The sequence below is a fragment of the Chionomys nivalis genome, chromosome 24, assembly GCF_950005125.1.
Source record: "Chionomys nivalis chromosome 24, mChiNiv1.1, whole genome shotgun sequence".
Lineage (NCBI taxonomy): Eukaryota > Metazoa > Chordata > Mammalia > Rodentia > Cricetidae > Chionomys > Chionomys nivalis.
Genome location: NC_080109.1, coordinates 35,870,161 through 35,891,948, shown reverse-complemented (window position 1 = coordinate 35,891,948; position 21,788 = coordinate 35,870,161). Strand labels below are relative to the sequence as shown.

Genomic DNA, 21,788 nt, shown 5'->3' with positions numbered 1-21,788 from the left:
AATATTCACATCATAAAGGAAGTATTTAAACATTTCATGATACTACTTTTTCCTTGAAGTGCTATAATTGTTCAATTATTAAAAACCTCAGTTTTCAAATATGGTGTGAGTCAGTACATTATAGCAAATTTAAAAGTAGCTGAAAACCCAGAATTGGCCCTTACTAATTGTTGTCATGAGAGTCTACACTCAAAGACTATGATAAGATCACAAAATCTATCTCTTTAAAATCACGTTCTTTGTAAGAAATGCACTAGGCCAAAATATAGTCTAATTTTAGTAAATACTTCTCTTAAAAATCAAGGAATATAATTTAATTTACTAGAGAAAGGCAAAGCTGTCTTCAAAATATCATCCAATGTTAGATCCAAAACAGGACCTTATATATTTGAGGCCATAAAACCACTGAGCTGTGTCCCCAGTCATTTTCCTTATTTTTCTTTAATATTACATTTATTTGTACAGGTGGGGGAGTGAGGGGTAAATACGCCAGGGCACAGAGCGAAAGGAGTCATACGATTAACAGGAATTGCTCTCTCCCTCCCTCCCTCCCTCCCTCTCTCTCCCTCCCTCCCTCCCTCCCTCCCTCTCTCCCTCTCTCTCTCTCTCTCTCTCTCTCTCTCTCTCTCCCTCTCTCTCTCTCTCTCTCTCTCTCTCTCTCTCTCTCTCTCTCTCACACACACACACACACACACAAATGTAAAAAAAAAGCCAAAAAATAACTTTATTAGTGTAGATTTTTTCACTGTTCTTCAACTGCCCATTATCATTACCTACCTGAATATGTGGCCAGCACGATTTCATCGTAACCATCTTTCCCTATGCAGCCACCCTGGATGGATGTGACGCTTTCAGACAGCATCTAAGATAAACATAAGACCAACCACTTCATTAGTATGCAAACATTTCAAGGACATGTCAAAATAAGCACAAAGCCTCTCTTCCTGTCTCCAGATACTCAACACATGTTTAGTGTACATCCATCTCAGGCAGAAACTGAGATTGAGACAGATCCCAACGAATGCTAGACAAGTCCAGTACCTTCAAATACAGGAGAGAAGATTCAAAATAACCAGCATATCTGTATACCACTCAGTATAATCATCTAGAAAATGAAACTATTCCTACAAGGTTTGAAAAATTATATAAACAAAACAGCTAGTAAATTTAGTCTGTGAATTTCTTCAACTTTTTTCTTTAATGGAAAAAAACTATGCTTTCGTGTATGTTTTTAAGTTAACTTCTAGAATTTTATCATAACCTTAAGGACATTATAATATTTTGAAATAAAACCATGGCATTTAAAAATCATACCCAGTGAATCTAAATACCAGGAAAAATTTACATTCACATTCATTGTCACTGAAAGTAAGAGACATCAGTTAGGATAACTGAATGAACCAGCAATATTACATTGTTACTTTTCTTCCTTAACTTTTATTGTTGTTTTAAAACTTTACTATTCATTATAATTGTATATATACACATATGTATATGTAATATGTGAGCATGCACGCTACAGCGTGCATGTGGAGGTCAGAAGAAACCCTGAGAACTCATTTCTTTCGTTCCCACCTCCCATGACTGAAATCAGTTTGCCAGGCTTGTGTGGCAAGCACCTTTACCCACTGAACCATCGCGTTGGCCCTTTCTCTTGTAAAACTCAAAAAAAAATTTTCTTGCCGGGCGATGGTGGCGCACGCCTTTAATCCCAGCACTCGGGAGGCAGAGGCAGGCGGATCTCTGTGAGTTCGAGACCAGCCTGGTCTACAGAGCTAGTTCCAGGACAGGCTCCAAAGCTACAGGAGAAACCCTGTCTCGAAAAACCAAAAAAAAAAAAAAAAAAAAAAAAAAAAAAAAAAAAAAAAATTTTCTTTTGTGTGTGCACGATGTGTGTCAACTTTTATTTTTATTACACTTTCCCCACATAATTTCATTTTAAGGTATATACTCATATACATTTTAGTATACTAAAATTAGATGAAATTCCTTTAACATATATTTATTTATTTGTATGTGCATGGGGGTGGTATGTGCATGTTAGTACAAGTATCCAAGAAAGCCTGAGGCCTCAGAACATCTTGGAGTAGAGTCACAGGCTGTAGTGAGCTATCAACATGGACGGTGGGAATAAAACTCTGGTCCTCCTTGAGAGCAGGGCATGCTCTTAACAATAGTGGTTGTGACAGTATGCACAAAACACGTGTGTGCCCAAGCCAGACCAAATCACAGCACGGAGAGGGGAACTGGGTACACAACCCCACCCCCTGCACAAAACACGTGCCCAAGCCAGACCAAATCTCAGCACGGAGAGGGGAACTGGGCACACAACCCCACCCCTTGCACAAAACACATGTGTGCCCAAGCCAGACCAAATCTCAGCACAGAGAGGGGAACTGGGCACACAACCCCAGCCCCAGCCATGCAGCCATTGGCAGCTGTTAGCTGTGAGGAGAGGGAGACTGTTTTTCCTGTGAATGTCGTCTTTCACTAATTCACCCAGGCTCCCGCGGAAGACCACACATTTGAGGATGTTTTGGGCAGCATAGCATGATCTTGAGAGATTTACAACAACAAAAGGACAGGAAGTCGGGAGGATAGAGAAAGGGGGTGGGCCTGGGAGGAGTTGGAGGGGGAGAATATGATGAAAACATGCAGTACAAAACTCTCAAAGAACTGCTTAAAAAAAAATCCCGGCCGGGTGGTGGTGGCGGCTCAGGCCTTTAATCCCAGCACTGGGATTTCTATCAAGACTAATGCAAGGAATTGGAGAGATGGCTCAGTGAGTAACAGTGTGTGCTGCTCTTGCGAAGGACACTGGTTTCATCAGGTGGCTCACAACTGCCTGTAACTACAGTTACAGGGGATCCAAGCCTCTGACCTTCACCCGGGACTCACAGGGCACGAGCACACACACGCACGCACGCACACACACACACACAGGCACACAGATACACACACACCTTTTAAAAAATACTTTATTTCCTTGGGGCTATAGAGATGGCTTACTGGTTAAGAGCACTGACTGCTCTTCCAGAGGACCTGGGTTCAATTCCCAGCACCCACATGGCAGCTCACAACTGTCTGTAACCCCAGGTCCAGGGCATTAGACACCCTCACACAGACAAACATGTAGGGAAAACACCAATGCACATAAAATAGAGATAAAATAAATTAAAAACCTTTATTTAATCCCAAATTATCCATTAGTTGCAAACTGAAACGATTATAAGCTGTAGTCTTGTTTTTTTCATTTTTATTGATACAGGCTCCTAGATCGGCCCCTCTGTCATTAGGAAAAGAGAAGAAACAGCAGGGAGGTAGCAGGTGTTAGTGGCGGACACAAGCGAGCAAGCAAACGCTCTGCTGTTCACTGGGTATAGGATGGAAGGCAGAGAAGACCTGGAGTCTAGTGGAAAAGCTTCTCAGGACTGACATGAAAAAGCATATCATCAACCAATACTGTTATATACTTTGAAGCCTAAACTATTTCTTTGACCTCTGTTTCACTGTTTTGTTTTTTTCGAGACAGCATTTCTCTGTGTAGCCGTGGCTTTCCTGGAATGCACAGACCAGTCTACTCAGAGATCACCTACCTCTGCTGGGATAGAAAGGCATGCACCACCACTGCCTGGCTCTCTGCTGGGATTGAAAGGCGTGCACCACCACCGCCGCCTGGCTCTCTGCTGGGATTGAAAGGCGTGCACCACCACCATCTGGCTCTCTGCTGGGATTGAAAGGCGTGCACCACCAGCACCCGGCTCTGAATTATTTCTTGCATCTTACTTGGCAAGATGACTTTTTACATTGGGATGAACCAGTTTGAGCTAAATCTGTAAAATACTCAACTGTGTAACGTTTGAATTTCCACATTGCTGCTCTGTAACACACTTTGTGAACACTATTATTGGAAAGCCTCAGTAGAGCCTCTGTGAGGTATGATGGAGAAGCCCTGGAGGGATCAGCCAGCGAGGATTTGAATGTTCAACCAAAATAATAGACACCCACAGGAGCGTTACTTCCAAAATCATGTGTTAATGGATTAATCCAACTAAGGGTTTATGGGAGGGGCTTTGGAAAAAGATTTGATAAATAAAGTCTTTAGGTGGAGCCTCAGAATTGGGTCCTGGGGCCTTGTAAGAGAAAGAGAGAAAACACAAACACCATCAATTTCTCTGCTATTTGTGGCACTCTGTGCTGTGCTAGGAATCTGCCACCCTGAGCACCACAGCCAGATGAAGCCAAACTAAAGTTAAGGCAGCCTGCCCTTAAGCATTCCAGTCACCAAACACTGTAGAACTAGCACCACTAGAAACAGAAGACGGTTCAGTACAGAAGAATGGAATTCTGTATTTTACAACAACACAGATGTGATTGGAAATCATGAGAAGTGAAATAAGCCAGGCATAGAAAGACAAGTACCATAAGTTCTCATTCATATGTAGAACATCAAGTGTGGACCTCACGGGAGTTAAGGACAGAATGGTGGGCATGGTAGTGACCAAGAGCAGGGAAGGGAGACTAAGGGAAAGTTGGTTAATGAGTATCAATAGCTATCTATGCACAAAGTTCTGACACTTGATTTTGTATTTTGACTTATTTGTTGAAGTTCTGATAGAGAATCATGACACATAAGGAAAAAAATATTAGCCATTGTATAGGCCAACTGTAGATAGAAATTATGTACCATATATTTCAAAAGGCTACAAGAAACCATTTTAAGTATTTTCACCAAAGAAATATTTTTTAATACTATTTAAACATTATACTCAGGGGCCAGCAAGATTGCTCAGCGGGTAAAGATCTTGTTAATAAGTCTGACAACCTGAGTTTGATCCCTGGGACCCACATGGTGGAAAGAGAGAACCAGTTCCCAAAAGTTGCCCTCTGACCTCACGCATATGCAGTGATATGAGCTTACACACCACTTATACACTACACACACACAAGCACCTCTCCACAAACACTAAACACAAATGTATAGATAAGAACAACTTAAAAAATTTAAAGGAAATATATTTGGTTTTGAGTCAAAATATCATATGATACCACCATTCCTATGTAGTTTTTGTTTTTATACATCAGAAAAATTAATAAAAATAAATAAAACAAAGTAGAAAAAAGATTCTATGTATGCCAGAATGTTTTTCTATATTGATGCTATACCTTTTATACATTTAAAATTTCTGAACTAAAATTCCTTTACCTGACATTTCTTTTTATCTCAGAAAGCTGGTCCTTGGTGTCCAGAAGTGAGACCATCACTATTCCTCTGTTTCAGGATAGTTCCTATGCAATCCTAACTATCTGACATTTGTGTCTAAGCTCTTACTACCTTAAAACAATCTCATCAATGAAAACCAAACATTTAAGTGTTTCCCCTCTACTCTGTTATTATGATTCATAGAAACTAGAATACACCATTTAATACCTAAGAAATTAAAAGTGATATTCAAGAGTGATACTGAAAAGGAATTTATTATTCAGCTTAAAGGCAGTGCTTTGCTGCTCAAACACAAGAACAGAGATTTTGATAATGGCATTATTTTTACAAGTATTTATTTATCTGTTTGCCCCGTGGGTTGAGCCTTGGGCCTGCCGCACACTAGGAAAGTGGTTACCACTGAGCAATATCCTGGTCGTTCCTAGTTTCTGCTTTGGGACAGAGTCTCACTAGTTTCTTACTCTTCGAGGCAGCCCTTCAATTTGTGATCCTCCTGCCTCAACCTGAGCTGCTGGGATTTAGAGACCTCACCACCAGGTCAGGGTAGAACAATGTTTTGTTTTAAAAAGGAATACTTTAGGGGCTGGAGAGATGGCTCAGTGGTTAAGAGCACTGACTGCTCTTCCAGAGGTCCTGAGTTCAATTCCCAGCAACCACATAGTGGCTCACTATAATGAGACCTGGCGCCCCCTTCTGGCTTGCGGGCACACATGGAAGGAATGCTGTACACATAATAAATAAATAAATAATTAAAAAAATAAATAAATAAAAAGGAATGTTTTACTATGCTTGAATTTACTAAAATTCAAACTATCAACAATCTCTACACCAATGGACAAATGGTAAGTATATAGTCTTGTCTTGCTTCTGCTTTACAGCATTAGAGATAGAACCAGAACGTTATACACAGTTGGCAAGGCTCCCAGCACTGACCTACAGCCCAGCCCCCACACAAATCTTCCTAAACTAACTTACCTGATCAAATCGTAGCACAGGTTCATTTGCATTCTCAAAACTGTACACTTCCACGGTCCCGTCATCTCTCCCAATGAGTAGGTCTTTAACCCCGTCACCCATGATGTCAAAGCTGTCAACGCACAAGATACCTAGAAAAAAGGGGGAGGTGTAGGTAATGAAAGTGATGGGTTAGAAAGCCAACAGATGCAGGAGAATATGAACATGTATTCATACACTTTCATATCACATAGCTATGAAAATTTTATATAGTTAAGTTGGGCGGTGGTGGCTCACGCCTTTAATCCCAGCCCTCGGGAGGTAGAGGCAGGCGGATCTCTGTGAGTTAGAGGCCAGCCTGGTCTACAGAGCTAGTTCCAGGGCAGGCACCAAAGCTACAGAGAAACCCTGTCTCGAAAAACAAACAAACAAAAAAATTATGTAGTAACTCAGAACTGGGTAAAGAAAAAGAACAACTTTATACATAATTAAATGTTTGTTTTCTCTTTCCTGTCTACATTCATCTATTTTAAATACAATTTACCAGCAAGGAACCTATATTTCCATCTCTCTTTAGCTCTGGCTTCTCAGGAAGCCCCAGGCTCTTGTGTCCAATTGGGCACCCTTCCTGTACTCATGGCATCTCAAACTTTTCGTGCCCCAAGCAAAGTTCTTTAATATTCTAATATTCTTCACGGCGCTGCATCACAACTGCTCTCTCCCCAGGCTTCCTCCATTCTCAGTAAACTACGCCTCTGATGCAGAGACTAAACAATTCTAGGTTAAATCTCTGCTGTCGTTCTCACCCTCTGTATCAAACCCTTCACCTCCGCGTGCACACCGAGTGCCTCTCCCAGGACTTCCCACTGCACTCTAATTAAAACCCACTCCTCAGAGGCTTCAGGGCCACACTACTGTCTTCAGCCACACTGGCCTTTCTACTGTCCCCCAGTGAATCAAGCTCACCTCTTGTCTCAAGAGCTTTGCAATTATTTTTCCTCCTCTTAGAATATTCTTTCCTTTTCTAAAGCACGTTCACGGACACTGAGCCCGAGAGGAGCTGCATCCATCGAAGCTCTACCATACACTAAATCACTGCTCTGCCGACACCAGGTGAAGAGGCCACACACAGTCGTTTGTTCTGTTTTCCCTAGCAACTGTCTGCTAGGGCACAAACAGACCAACAAACATCCTGTACGTATAAATAGCCATCTCGCTACGTACCACGTTGGGTATAAATTCTTGAAAATTTACAAACTCTTTAGAAAATAAAAATAGTCTCTGACCCACTACTATATTCTTTAAATCCCACCAAATGTCTCAGATTCCAGCTAAGTCTTATTCCAGTGCAATAATGGAGATTAACCTATCCCAAACCACAAACAGCATTTCTTATTTTAAAAATTACATCTATAGTACAATAGATGCCATAAACAAATAGTTGGTAAGTCAGAGGTGTCTCTGTGAGTCATAAGCCTGCTATATAACATAACCAAATAAATCAGAACAAATCGCATGCTCTGCTTTATTAAATAATTTTTAAAACTTCATAATCTGAACTATACTGAAAGTGTACCTCCACGCTTTTTGCTATTTCGAAGTTCCCACTTGTGTATTGGCTTAGATGGGGTGATTTGAACAAGCCCAAGCTTTCCGTCCGATGTGCCAAATACAAGGTCTTCTCCGGAGTCACCTAGTCAAATGAAAGTGAGCATCTGAACACTATAGCTTAAGCAGATTTTAATTCAAATATTACATAAAGTCCAAAAATTTCATTTGCAGAAATTCTTTAAAGGAAAAAATATCTGGCACATATGTATTAAAATATCCTACAATACCACCATTCATATACATGTCAGAAAAATAAACTAATAAAAAACAAATAGAATAACATTTCATGTAGGTCAGAATGCTTGTGTATGTTGGTTCTATACCTTTTAATTACATTTAGAATTTCTGAACTAAGATTCCTTTACCTGGCATTTCTTCTTTTCTAATAAAGCGGTCGTGAGGTATCCAGAAGCAAGACTATCATTATTCCTCTGCTTCCAGGTAGTTCCTATGGAACCCTAACTATATGACATTCATGTCTAAGCTCTTGTGACCTTAAGACAATCTCATCAATGAAAACCAGACATAAATATCCCCTCTACTGTGTTGCTATGACTCACAGAAACGAGAATAAAATAGATACCATGTCATCACAGGTGAAGCACATTACCTACATCTAACTTCAAGATGGCTGGAGAGATGGCTCAGAGGTTAAGAGCACTGGCTGCTCTTCCAAGGTCCTGAGTTTAATTCCCAGCAACCACATGGTGGTTCATAGCTATCTGTAATGAGATCTGGTGCCCTCTTGAGAAAGAGACCTGGTCAGTTGTCCTCATCAGCTTAGACCATGAAACCCAATATGGACAAGTCCAACAGAATTGACATATATGGGCTGCTCATGCCTGCTTCAGCGTTGCCAGGGCATGCATTTTATTCCTTCATTCTATTTCAAGATGAGGAAGTTCAATAATTCATTACTGAGCAAGTAGGCGAGCAGAAGAAACACACTTGACTCTACTACATTCTGCACACAACTTTCTGTCTTCACTTAAATCTTTACACTCATAAGTGGCTGTGAATATGGAAATTGGGTTACCGCCATCTCCATTATGCAGGGCTAAGACAGTGGGTGGACCAGGAACTTCAATTTCGTACATCACATTGGATCCCTGAAGGAAAACAATTATAAAATTATAAATGCTGAAACTGAAAAAAAAAACCTCAAAAGAATATGGAAAATCATGGGAAACATCAATATCTAAATATTAACTCATAAAACATTTAAAAGTACTTTAAGAAAGTAGGTTATAAATATAAATGTTTTTGTCAATAATTTGGCATATATTAACACATTGAAAATGAAATATATATATGCATAAGGAGAAAAATATATATTCTCTACTTTCAATAGTTTTTAAAATTTTGAACTTTATTAGAAAAAAATCCATAATTAACCACATCCAAAGACCAAACAATGAACTTCTAGATGTAGAAGCCAATAGTTTTCATTTTTAATATGTTGTCTATCTGAAAACCATATCCTGTAAAGACCTTCCTAAAATCTCCAGGAATAAGTGTTAGTTCTTCTGTCTTCTCCCGTGTCAACTGGTAGATTTGAGACAGAATAACTTCAAACCTCTGAGCACATCTGAAGTTATTGCTTCTGGGAAACCCTGGCCTTTGGAGAGTCCCCGGACTCACTCCATGAGGGGCTGGACCATCTGCTACTTAGATAAGAAAACCAGTTGCTGCCCTCTTCTTTCTAGTTTTGCCACTTTCATAATTCAATGACTACACCACTTATAAGAGTTTAACTTACAACACGGAAAAGAGCCATATTCTTTTCCTTGATTTATCATTTTAAGGTTTATAGACATCTACATGCTGTAAAAGAGGCAAGCTCAGAGAATGGAGTATTCTCAAAGGCAGGAAAGGAGAAATGAACAAGGCAGAAGGCAACATTCAGTTTCCCCCTTTCACTGATCCTTGCTGATTTATCTTTAACAATAAGAATAAGGGCAGGCATGGAAGGGCACACCTTTGATCCCAGCACTTGGGAAGCAGAGACGTGGACCTCTGTGAGTTTGAGGGTGTCCTGGTCTCCATAGCAAGTTCTAGTCTATACAGAGACTATATGATAATGCATGTTGAGAAAAAAATAAAATAATAAGAAAGAATATAGATAGCCTCTTGTGAAACCAAACAGAACTCTAGAAATCAGTTAGGTAATCTCTAGCTGAATGATAGACCATTCCTGGCTTGTCTTTTGTGAAACAGGATCTCAAACTTCTTACAAAGCTAAGGATAATCCCAACACTCAGGAGGCAGAGGCAGGCGGATCTCTGTGAGTTCAAGGCCAGCCTGGTCTACAAAAGCAAGTTCCAGGATAGGCTCCAAAACTACAGAGACACCCTGTCTCAGAAAAAAAAAAAAGCTAAAGATGATCTTGAATTTCTAATTCTCCCGCCTCTACCTCCTGAGTACTGCAATTTGGGCAATCTGGGGCTTGTATCACAACATCAGGTCTATGTAGCACTAGGTTTCAAGTCCGAGGGCTCGTGCACATTAGGCAACACATTCTACCAACTATTTATGCAATGAATTATTTACTGACTACTTTATTCCACATACTGTGATTAAATGATTGCCAAATTCAAATTATCTGTCACCTTCTCGTCTACCCTTCTCCTTCAACTCTTGAGGACTAGGAAAGTAGTGAAGACACAAAGTGGGGAAAGGGTTGACATCATTTGTCTGTGTCGAAATGCTCCATTCTGGGGACCTGCATCCAGGGCGGGGGACAGGGAAGCAGAAATAGCCTTTTCCTGCCCTATCTGTTTTCTAAAAATTTCCCAAAGATCCCAACACATTTGCCTGAAGAAAGAAATCACCAAATGAAAAATATTTTCTCACCGTCAACTTAACATAGGATACTTAAAGCAGAAATTGTTAAAGAAGTCTTAATTCTGAGGAATCCATAATGATTTGCTGGATAAAGAAAAGATGTAAAAATCCAAAGAACATCACCTGTAAAACTCGGAGCACCCTATCCTGGCAGGCCAACACTGGAGTCATGCGGGATAACCTTTCAACGGGAAGGCAGATGACATCATTGATTTTGTCCCCAGAGAGGTAATAATGTTGGTCTTTGCAATCACAGTAATGATTATAGATGTAGCTCGCACTGAGAAAGAGGTCAGAGCCGGATATGTACCTGAGGATGTTCAAATAGTAATTAGGACGTTTGTACTTAAAAGCACAGGGAGCTGATTTTCTTTCAAAGATGAAAAGAGTTTACTTACATTATATAGGTTTTTTTTTTTTTTGCATTTTCCCCCACTTAATTTCTATCCCCGCTTCCCCCTGCCCCCTTTAAAGATGGAATCTTCTAGGCTGTCCTGATCTCACTCTAACAGCTGAGGATGGCTGTGGAATCATGGCACTATGCCTCTACCTCCTAAGTGTGGGGTTAGGTGCAAACCACACATCTTTAATTTCTAGTCATTTGATGTAACACTTCTGATTCTGAAAGCTGAAAATGAGGATTGTAAGTTTGGCTTCTTGTCAAAAAGCTCAGAAAAAAGGAAAACAGGTATGTGAATTTGTCTATTTTAAAAAACAGGATCAAGTTGGGGGGTGGTGGCACACGCCTTTAATCCCAGCACTTGGGGAGACAGAAGCAGGCAGATCTCTGTGAGTTCAAGGCCAGCCTGGTCTACAGAGCGAGTTCCAGGATAGGCTCCAAAGCTACAGAGACACCAATATTAAAAGAGAAACTTTTTAAATGTGTACCATGTGCCAACTGCTGCCCTGATACACCCAAATTAGCACATTACCACTCATGAGCCTATGTAGAATCCCTTTTATAAGTGAACAGCAAAATGTTAGCAGGACTGACAGACTAGAGCTTGGGCAATTTCAGTTCCAGTGTTAACCTCACCCTTATGTGCCTAGAAAAGAACTCCTGAAGGGAACTGACTTTAAATCATGAATGAGGATTAGAACGTTATCTTGAAAATAAGTTCATTCATATTTGCTTTAACAAAGTTTAGCTAATAATCACAGCGAGTTTCAAATTCTTCATCTACAAGGGCATTTCAAACAAATTATATTTTTGTTAAACTACTTGAAATTATTTTCACTTGTTGCTGTTGAATTCTTGTGTCATTTCACCAAACCGAGTTTTAAAAGTCCTTCCGAGTCCAGAGAAATGCTGTGCCTTGCGAGGAATGACACCGGCATCTGTCTACTATAAAGAGATGGCATGAACCAGCAGTTCCCACACTGGTCCTCTGTCTACACGTTTAACTCGGCTGCGTCACAGCAAAGAAAGAAGTGTAAAAGCCACCCAGTTACCCTGGTTACCAAGTGGGAGGCATTTACTGTTAGGCTTCCCAAGAAGTCTTGGGATAGCAGGGTTAGCCCGATTAGAAGTTGGACGGTGGTGGTGCGCACCTTTACTCCTAGCCCTTGGGAAGCAGAAACTGTGTCTGAGGCCAGCCTGGTCTACAGAGTGAATTCTAGGACAGCCACAGCTACATAGACAAATCTTGTCTCAAAAAAACTAAAATTTCAGTGCTGACAATGGCTCAGAGGGTAAGGAGCTTGCCACGCAACCGATGATCTGAATTCTCTCCTCAGATCTCTCCTCGGTCTCACATAGGAGGCTGACGCTACAACATTGACCTCTGACCTCTACCCATAAGACCATAGCACATACATGCCCCCACACACCTCATTCTTATAGACCATAGCACATGCATGCTCACACACATCTCATTCTTATAGACCATAGCACATGCATACACATACACACCATCATTCATACACTTTCTCCCTACTCCCCACCTCTCAATAGAGAAAAAAAATCTAAAATTTTAATTGTGAGCCAGGAAGTCACTTATTTTTCACTTAGTTTTACCCAATTCACTAGAAATTACAACCATTAGTGGTCACCAACTTTAACAGCCAGGCTTTTGTTCTGTTTTGTCTTTTGGTTTTTAAGACCAGGTCTCATTTTGTAGCCCAAACTGATCTTGAACTCGTTATACAGCCCAGACTGGCCTCAAATTCATGACAATCCTTCTGCCTCAGTCTCTCAACTGCGGGTATTACAGACAGGAGGCACCACATTCAAGTAGGTATCCATTAAAAACATAAACTACATTTTGAGAAATGCCCCATAAACGAAAAGTGAATGTGAGTGCCTACACACACACACACACACACACACACACAGCGAAGTTAAAAACACTGAAAACATAACAACAGCCAATCAGCTTTGCATTGAGTCTAGGTTCTGACTAAGGAAGTGTCTGTAGCCAGTTTGATTTTCCAGGAAACCATCAGTATATACTAATTTATCAGATGTTTTACACCAACCCAGTGTGTTACAGGTACAACGTATGTAAACTTGAAAGAGAATAACATACATGGCTTTAATGCTTTCAGTGAGGTTTGTTTCAAAGGTGAGAAACTGTTTTCCTCTCTTTGTGAAGCCTCTAATCTCAGAGCCTGCAGCCAGGAAAATTTTCTCCTGGGGTGTGTTGAGAACCCCTCCTAGTTCCAGCCTCGAAATCTTCTGCCCCGGTAAAGTCTTGAACACTGGCTGCAAAAATGAAGTAGGAAAAAGTTGTGTACCAGTTGTTTTACTGTAAAAATTTTCCTTGACTATAAAAGCTATGATTTTTAGAGTTATACAATATTATTTATTTATTATGTATACAATATTCTGTCTGTGTGTCTGCTTGCAGGCCAGAAGAGGGCATCAGATCTCATTACAGATGGCTATGAGCCACCATGTGGTTGCTGGGAATTGAACTCAGGACCTTTGGAAGAGCAGTCAGTGCTCTTAACCACTGAGCCATCTCTCCAGCCCCAAGTTATACAGTCGTACAGTTTACTTTCCATTCCCATAAATGTTAACCTAGGAGCACTCAGCAAGGAGTGTGTCTATCTTTCAGAGAAACTGCTGTCGTAAGCAGCTCCACTCACCACGGCCTCTCCTTTCTTCATGCCGAAGCACAGCACGACGCCATCTTGATCTCCAACAACCACCTGTAAGAGAGGGATTCTGGGTGAACACTGTCATGGTGGAGAGTTCGCCAGTGCCTTCAGATGATACACTGCGGGAACACCCAGGAAACCTCCTCAGATTTAAAGAGAGCATCAAAAGTGATAGTCACCTCAAAAGGCTACTTAAATTTTATTTATTTTCAACTATGTATCCATGTAAACTGATTTAATGAGTTTTTTTCTATGTATTGCAACCGAAGCAAAACATCCCAAGAGAGGATGCTGAAAAGATAATAGAAACCATTGACCTTTGCCCAAGCATTTGCAAAAATATAACATAGTATCACGATTATCTCTAAATTCTTCTATTTTGACAATATATGCAATTTTAATGAAAATATGGTTTTCATGTAAACATGATGAGTTTGATTTTCTTTTTCCTTTTTTTTTCTTTTTTGGAGACAGGGTTTTTCTGTGTAACAGTCCTAGCTATCCTGAAACTCGCTCTGTAGACCAGGCTGGCCTTGCACTTACAGAGATCCACCTGCTTCTGCCTCCTGAGTGAGTGTTGGGATTAAAGGCCTGGGCCACTACCACCCAACTGAGTTTGATTTTTTAATTTTTAAAATATTTCTTAGATTTAAATTTAATATCATAGGTACTGATATTAATAAATAAGTTCTCTTAGATTCTCAACAATTTAAATGAGTAAATTTTTTGAGACATGCTATTATATAAAATATAATAAACAATAATTAGAAATCAGTTTTAATTCTCTTGAAGTTCTGTTTAAATGTCAGATTTCTCTCACATATTTTAATACCTTATTTGGAGAAATTGCCCTTATTCAAATCACTTCAAAAACGTAGCCAAAGGTCAAATGGTGTATTTAAGTACATTTACCAAGGGAGGGGGGCTCTAAATTCATCCTGATAAATGTTAATGCACCAAGATAGTACATTTACTTCGCAACTATTATTTTTTTTTTGTTGTTGTTGTTTTTTCGAGACAGGGTTTCTCTGTGGTTTTGGAGCCTGTCCTGGAACTAGCTCTTGTAGACCAGGCTGGTCTCGAACTCACAGAGATCCGCCTGCCTCTGCCTCCCGAGTGACTTTGCAACTATTAAAATATCCTACTAATCTACAAAAAATTGGTTTCTGCCTTTAATCCCAGCACTCGGGAGGCAGAGGCAGGCGGATCTCTGTGAGTTCGAGGCCAGCCTGGTCTACAAGAGCTAGTTCCAGGACAGGAACCAAAGCTACGGAGAAACCCTGTCTCGAAAAATCCAAAAAAAAAAAAAAAAAAAAAAACCAATTAATACACAGTTGAACATTAAAAACAATAACTCAAACAATAAGAGAAAATTTAAGGGGCTGGAGAGATGGCTCAGCGGTTAAGAGCATTACCTGCTCTTCCAAAGGTCCTGAGTTCAATTCCCAACAACCACATGGTGGCTCACAACCATCTGTAATGAGGTTTGGTGCCCTCTTCTGGCCTTTAGGCATAAATGCAGAAAGAATATTGTATACACAATAAATAAATATTTAAAAAAAAGAAAGAAAATTTAAGTCAGGAATGATTGTACATGTATAATCCCTCAACTTTTGATGATGAGACAGGAAGATCAAGACTTCAAGGCCAGCCTCAGCTACATGAAAACCTGTCTCAAAAGATAAAATAAAAATAAAACAAAATGGAAGACTGAAAGAAACGATCAATATTCTGTTGTATTTTGAACTTCTTTTTCTCTATATATACACGATATGGTACACAGAGTGAATTATTACCAAAAAATGACGTGTTTTGTTTTGTTTTTCCAGCATTAGGGACAGACCTCGGGGTCTCAAACAGACTAAACAAGTCTCCACCAAGAACTATACCTGAAGCTCAAGATGTAATATCAGTGGCCAAGAACATGACTATCTGCCAACGTTTGTTCATAATCCAACTTCTACTCAAATTAAAGATGATCGATTTCCATGCTAAGGTCAGCACTTTTTACTCGCTAAGTTACCGATAAGGCCGGCAGAATGAACCTCTCCTGCAGAGCCAAGGTGGCGAAGTCAGGGTCTAGCATGGTACCTTTTGCATGACTCTTTGTCTTGAGGCAGGAAGCAACTTCATAGTCTTCTGAGAGGTCACTCCCACCTAAGGAAACAGACCAGCCAACTAGCCAACGTTTTCTGACACACTGTGATTTGAAGTTATTACATCAGAAATTAAAAAAGAACAAAACAGTGAATTTTAATTTTTCCACTGTAATATATATTCTTATCAGGTAACATTTCCTAATGAAATACATCAGAGAAGGAATACAGGAAACAACTCAAAATATATCATATTTGTTGTGATCCAATTGCCCTCACTCCCCGTGACTGACAGCGGAACTTCCTTGTGGTCTGTAATTGACAAGGATGTTTGTGTTCTTTCTGGCCGATGGCTCTCCACAGAAGCAGTAGAGGCGTAAAAGGTTGCTGGACAAAAATAAAGGTTGCTGTTCTTCCAACTGAAAAGAAGCCTCCGTGTCTCAATCCTGGCACCTCCTGCCAGTCTTGGCTATCCAGGCTGCGCTGGCCGCAGCAATATTAAGTAAAATAATTATATAACATTACTAGTAGAGAGGTTCAGAAAAATTTTTCAGAAGCCATTCCCAATTATTAGTGACCGGAAAGAGGGGACTTTGGCCGAAATGACGTTCATGCCGATGTTAAAAGCATCGAGTGTAGCCCACAATGGCTATTTTACGAAAGGAACAAACGGGATGAAAGCAGCATGCACGACTTGTTCCGCAGAGGTAGCTCTCACCAGAAGGAGGACAGAACTTAAATACAACCGGTCATGGAAAACTGCATATACTACAGATATGACTTTATTCTGAAATTTAGGCAAAGTGTTAAAGTTTTAAACAGTCTGTTGAGTTCGGCCTTTTCAGGAGCTTCAAACCATGACTGGAGGAAGCTGGACAGGGAGGTTGGTAGGCCCTATCAACCCAAGCTAAAGGCATCATGGAGCTGGCGACTAACTGGACAGATCCAACCGATAGTAACTGCAGGTGGTGATCAGCATCCCTAAGGTATTAACGTGAAGGATTTGGCCCAACCTCCTGGGAAACTAAGCAAATGTTTGTACCACGACGAACTCTTTAAGAGATGGTTCTAGGGACAGAAGGAGTCATGCCCCAAAGGGATACCCGCTCTGGAGCCCCACACTGATTCAAACAGGGCAAATTATTTACTTTCCTGCCCCCCCACCCCCGTCATTTGTACTACCTAGTGAAGAGCTAGTAAGCTCAATAGGGTTGTGATGGCTTCCTGGAATATGGCTGGTATGGTCAGCCCCGGGGGGAGTGACAGGACATTCGAGGCCACTGGGAGCTGCTGGGACACCCCTAGGAGCCGGGCCTAGAGGGACCGAAGCTTCTCCAGGCCTGCGGACAGCAGTCCCACGTCCACCAGGAGGGCGCCCGCCAACGTGTTTACCTGGATATAGTCAGCTCGGCTTAAAGACAGGTCCATGGCGACCGCACAGAGGGGTAGGGACCCGCTCGCCAGACTGGAAGCCTTCGCTGGGAGAGCCAGGCACTCAGCAGACCAGGGTCCCTGCTTCAGGTAGCAGTGCCCAGCAACGCCAGCTCGACACGTGACCTGTCTGGTCCCGCCCTCTCCCGGAGAGCGGCCACTAGACTGCGAGCTACGGAGAGAGTGGGGCGGAGGGGGAGGTCCTTAGACTGGAGCTGGTTTCCAGGGCAACCAGGGCGCATTCTCAGCCGCCTAGTTCTGAGCTGCTGGGTGAGCCTCCTAAGTTCTTCAGCTCCGTGTGGAGTTCATGAGAAGCACAGATTTAGGGCCCTTGTTCCACTCTTGGTTCTTTATTTTAGGCGTTGACATACAAACTTTCTCCTCAAAGGTTTGTTTTTATTTTGTGTGCGTACGAATAATGCATGCATGTATTTATGTACCTCAAATGCCTGTTGCCTTCTGAGGAGGCCAGGGCCTGGGATGTGCTGGCCGAGGTCCTGTGCAAGAGCAGCTAAAACAAGACTATTCATGTATTTATTTAATATGTGTGCGTGGGTAGTTTGATCCACAGCCAAAATTATTTGGAGTTATTTTAGTCCCGTTAACAGCTGTTTATTCCCACATCTGTACCTGACCTAATTTCCTTTCAACTATCAGCTAAAACACTTTTCAGTGTACATCAGCATTATCTCCCACCACCCTAAACTTAAGGATGTCTTCAGATAGTGTCTGGAAATTGCACACCTGATTCCCCACCAATACATTTGGCAAATACCTTGATTTATGACTTTCTTTAGTGTTAGACCCATAGAAGTTCATGTGAACCTTTCCATGTTTGAATGCTTCAAACAGGGCAACCCGAATCCAAGTTCCTAGACCATGTTTTCTTTTCTTTTTTTTTTTTTTTTGTTTTTTCGAGACAGGGTTTCTCTGTGGTTTTGGAGCCTGTCCTGGAACTAGCTCTTGTAGACCAGGCTGGTCTCGAACTCACAGAGATCCGCCTGCCTCTGCCTCCCGAGTGCTGGGATTAAAGGTGTGCGCCACCACCACCCGGCTCTAGACCATGTTTTCTTTGAGGTGATAGCATCAACAATATAACAAGCATGCACACACACACACACACACACTCTGTGTGTGTGTGTGTGTGTGTGTGAGAGAGAGAGAGAGAGAGAGAGAGAAAGAGAGATGAGAGAGAGACAGAGAGGGCAGCAACACAAAACCCCCCTAATAATCTATTTTAAAATGGGCAAACAATGTGAATAGAAATTTCTCAAGAAAAAAAAGCTTACACATTTTAAAAAACCCTGTCTCGAAAAATCAAAAAAAATTGTCAAATTTGTTAAACATACTATTTAAGCCATGAACTGTTATTTTTATCTTGTTTTTGACTGAGAAAGGAGCAAGGAACAGAATAAAAGTAAAAAAGCAAGAGATGTCAGAGAAGTCCTGAGTCTGTGGCCATCCTCTAACTAAAAGCATCCAAATGTCCTTTTCTGGACAGGGTGATTTTGGTCTTGCTAGCATGTTTCCTCTCTGAGCTGTGCCACCACGTCGTTGACTGCTCCTTTCCGGAGTTCTCTGCCTGTACAACGGACGCTGGAACAAATGCTTGCTGACTTGCAGTCCTCTTTAAGCCCCAAAGAAATATTAATTCCGACAGTAATCCTTTAACCCTCACAGTGACCTATGCCTTAGGGTGTGTTTCCAGAAACAAAACTTGGTAAGACTCGGAGCAGCGATTCCTTGTGAGAATCTCCCAGGCAGAAAGGAGTGAGAAAAGGGAGGGTGGTTATGCCCGCATCATGAGCCCCGCAGAGACCAGCAGTTCGTATGCGAATGCAAAGAACCTTTATTGCGAGCTGGAGTTTGGACTCTCTGTCCACTGCGACGCAGCGGTTGGATCAGGGAGAGGATTGAGCTCAGCTATGGCAATGTTTTTAAGGAGCAAAGGATTGGGGAAGGGGGAAAGTGAATTCTGGATTCAGATGGGGGTTGAACTCCTGATTGGGAAGAGTGAGGTAACAGAAGTCTTGCCAAACAGGAAATGGAAATTGACAACCTATATACAAGTTAGGCAAGCTTTTCTTAATGTTCTGGAGCATCTAGTGCTTGTTTGTCTCAATTCTGATTGGCTCCCCGCAGGGTATAGTCTGTGGCTTTTCCTGGTTATTATAATGGTGAGGCCTAGTCCCAGGATTGTTAGTCTGTAACCTGTCATGGCCTCACTGATGTTAACTTAGGCTTCTTCACAGTGAAAAAAAGTTAAACATTTCTGATGTGGGATCCTCCTCTCTATGCTATGAATATGTTTTATTGCCATTGGTTAATAAAGAAGTTGCTTTGAGGTTGTTGAAGAAGTTGGCAGGGCAGAATATAGGCAGGCTGGAAAAGATAGAGAAGCGGCAGAGCCAAGGAGATGCCATGTAGCTGCCAAGGAGAAAGACGCCAGTCAGAACCTTATTGGTAAGCCACAGCCTTGTGGCGATATACAGATTAATAGAAATAAGTTAATTTAAGATGTAAGAGCTAGCCAGGAATATGCCTAAGCTATTTGCAAAACAGTGTTGTAATTAATATAGTTTCTGTGTGATTGTTCGAGTCTGGGCAGCCGGGAAATGAATGAGCAGTCTCCGCTTACATACTTGGATCAGTTTTGTTGATTAACTAAGAACACAGTTTATATTCTGGTATCAGGTTCCTCCCTGCCTTCACTCACTCAGCAGCCTCCTTCATCAATAACACAACACGCTTCTGTTTCCACGTTCACACACATTCCCTGCTCATGGTCCATACCCCCTTTGAAGTCTCCAATCCATGACTGCTCTGTCTCTTTTTTTCCCATCCCCACTCAGAGGCCGCCACAGCGGTTGGGGCAGAGCAAAAACAGTACCCACCAAGCCTGTCGTTATCTCCGTTCTCTACGAATAGCTCAAAACTATGAAGAGGGGAAAAATGAAATGCTAAGACAATGTGCTGGGAGAAGCTGGGCAAAGAGGAGAAGCTATCAGGACGGAGCACGGGGTGGGGCATGGTGGAGCGCAGTGAGCAGAACCAGGGAGAACAAAGTATAAGGACACAGAACAACAATGCCACAATTAAGTCCATCGCTAACCCAAGCAATACCAGTAAGTGGGGCAAATATAAAACATTAGGGTGCCAGCTTTATACGAGGGAGGTAGACAAATAGAAATTTTATCTTACAAGCTCTCTAGCTGCACGGAAGGCATGGGAAAAAAAGAAAAGAAAAATGCATGTATGTAAATGGTAGGGAAGCCATGGGCTTTCTCTTTGTACCTCTGCAGTGCTGGGTTCTGAGAATCGAACGTTGTTTTCAGCTCCTTTTCTAACTTCAGTTAGGAAACCGATGACATAATTCTACAGTGGTAGCAAAATATGCATACAATCCTTTTCTTAACTGCCCTAAGATAGAAATTAATTAATCTATCGGAGCTTTAGGAAGCTGCATTTGGTGTTCATTGTTGTCTTCATGTCTAGTAAGTCTTTCTGTGTGATAGCCATGGTATCATTGTTAGTTTTTAAGACTTGTTAGAAAGTCCTGTGATCCCAGTTTGTGCCCCAGTGAGATTTGACAGGAATGCATTGAAGATGTACAGGATCTAAACCCAACTGCACGGGAGATCCAAACCTGGGGGATACAAAGGTTTTATAGTCTGTCCTGGCTCTTGTCCCTTTATGGGAACCACAGACGTTGTGCGCCTAATCAGTTCAGCTTTGCTATGTAAACAAGTCCCAGGAAGTCCCCTCACAAGCTCATTCTTTGCTAGGAAAGGAATGGCAGGAATGAGTGGCCCTGCCACCACAGACAGTCCTAGCTTTTGCTCCTCTGGTAGCTTGAATAAGAATGACCCCCATAGGCTCATATCTTTGCCACCAGGGACTAGGATTATTTGAAAGGGTCAGGAAGTGTGGACTTGCTGGAGGAAGCTGCTCGGCTCTGGGGCTGAGCCCAGGCCAGGCCCAGGGTCCCTCCCTGCTGCCTGAGGATCAGGACGTAGAACTCTCAGCTCCTTCTCCAGCACCGTGTCTGCCTGCATACTGCCATGTCCCACCATGATGATAGTGCACTGAGCCTTTGAAACTGTAAGCAAGCATCAATTAAATGCTTTCTTTCTTTTTTTTTTCTTCTTCGAGACAGGGTTTTCCTGTAGCTTTGGTGCCTATCCTGGAACTAGCTCTTGTGGGCCAGGCTGGCCTTGAACTCACAGAAATCCACCTGCCTCTGCCTCCCGAGTGCTGAGATGCCTTCTTTTATAACTGTTGCCTTCGCCATGGTGTCTCTTCACAGCAACAGAACAGTAACTAAGTAACTAAGATATAAACCCCAGAAAGGAGCAGAAGGCAAGACAAGGAGTCAGTTGTTGAAATTTAGCATTAAAACATTAGAGGTACACATTAGAAGATACCAAAATAAAGCTTACAATAACCCCCAACTTGAAAAACCACTTCTTTATTGACTATGTTTACATCATCAAACCAAAGATACAAAGAGAAAGGACACACACATA

The 21,788-nt window shown here is 41.6% G+C and overlaps 1 protein-coding gene across 1 annotated transcript in view; it reads right to left on the bottom strand.

The window, feature by feature from the left end:
* Bbs7 (Bardet-Biedl syndrome 7) overlaps positions 1–17,352 on the bottom strand; it is a 35,377-nt gene extending 18,025 nt beyond the window's left edge. Inside the window, exons 1-9 of the mRNA XM_057756774.1 lie at positions 17,224–17,352; positions 15,827–15,892; positions 13,724–13,786; positions 13,162–13,337; positions 10,757–10,943; positions 8,826–8,898; positions 7,755–7,871; positions 6,200–6,330; positions 778–862 (exon numbers count right to left, since the gene is read on the bottom strand). Coding sequence (XP_057612757.1) covers positions 778–862; positions 6,200–6,330; positions 7,755–7,871; positions 8,826–8,898; positions 10,757–10,943; positions 13,162–13,337; positions 13,724–13,786; positions 15,827–15,892; positions 17,224–17,259 — 934 coding nt within the window. The 5' untranslated portion in view covers positions 17,260–17,352. The remainder of the gene's footprint in view (positions 1–777; positions 863–6,199; positions 6,331–7,754; positions 7,872–8,825; positions 8,899–10,756; positions 10,944–13,161; positions 13,338–13,723; positions 13,787–15,826; positions 15,893–17,223) is intronic.
* Positions 17,353–21,788: the final 4,436 nt, after the last annotated feature.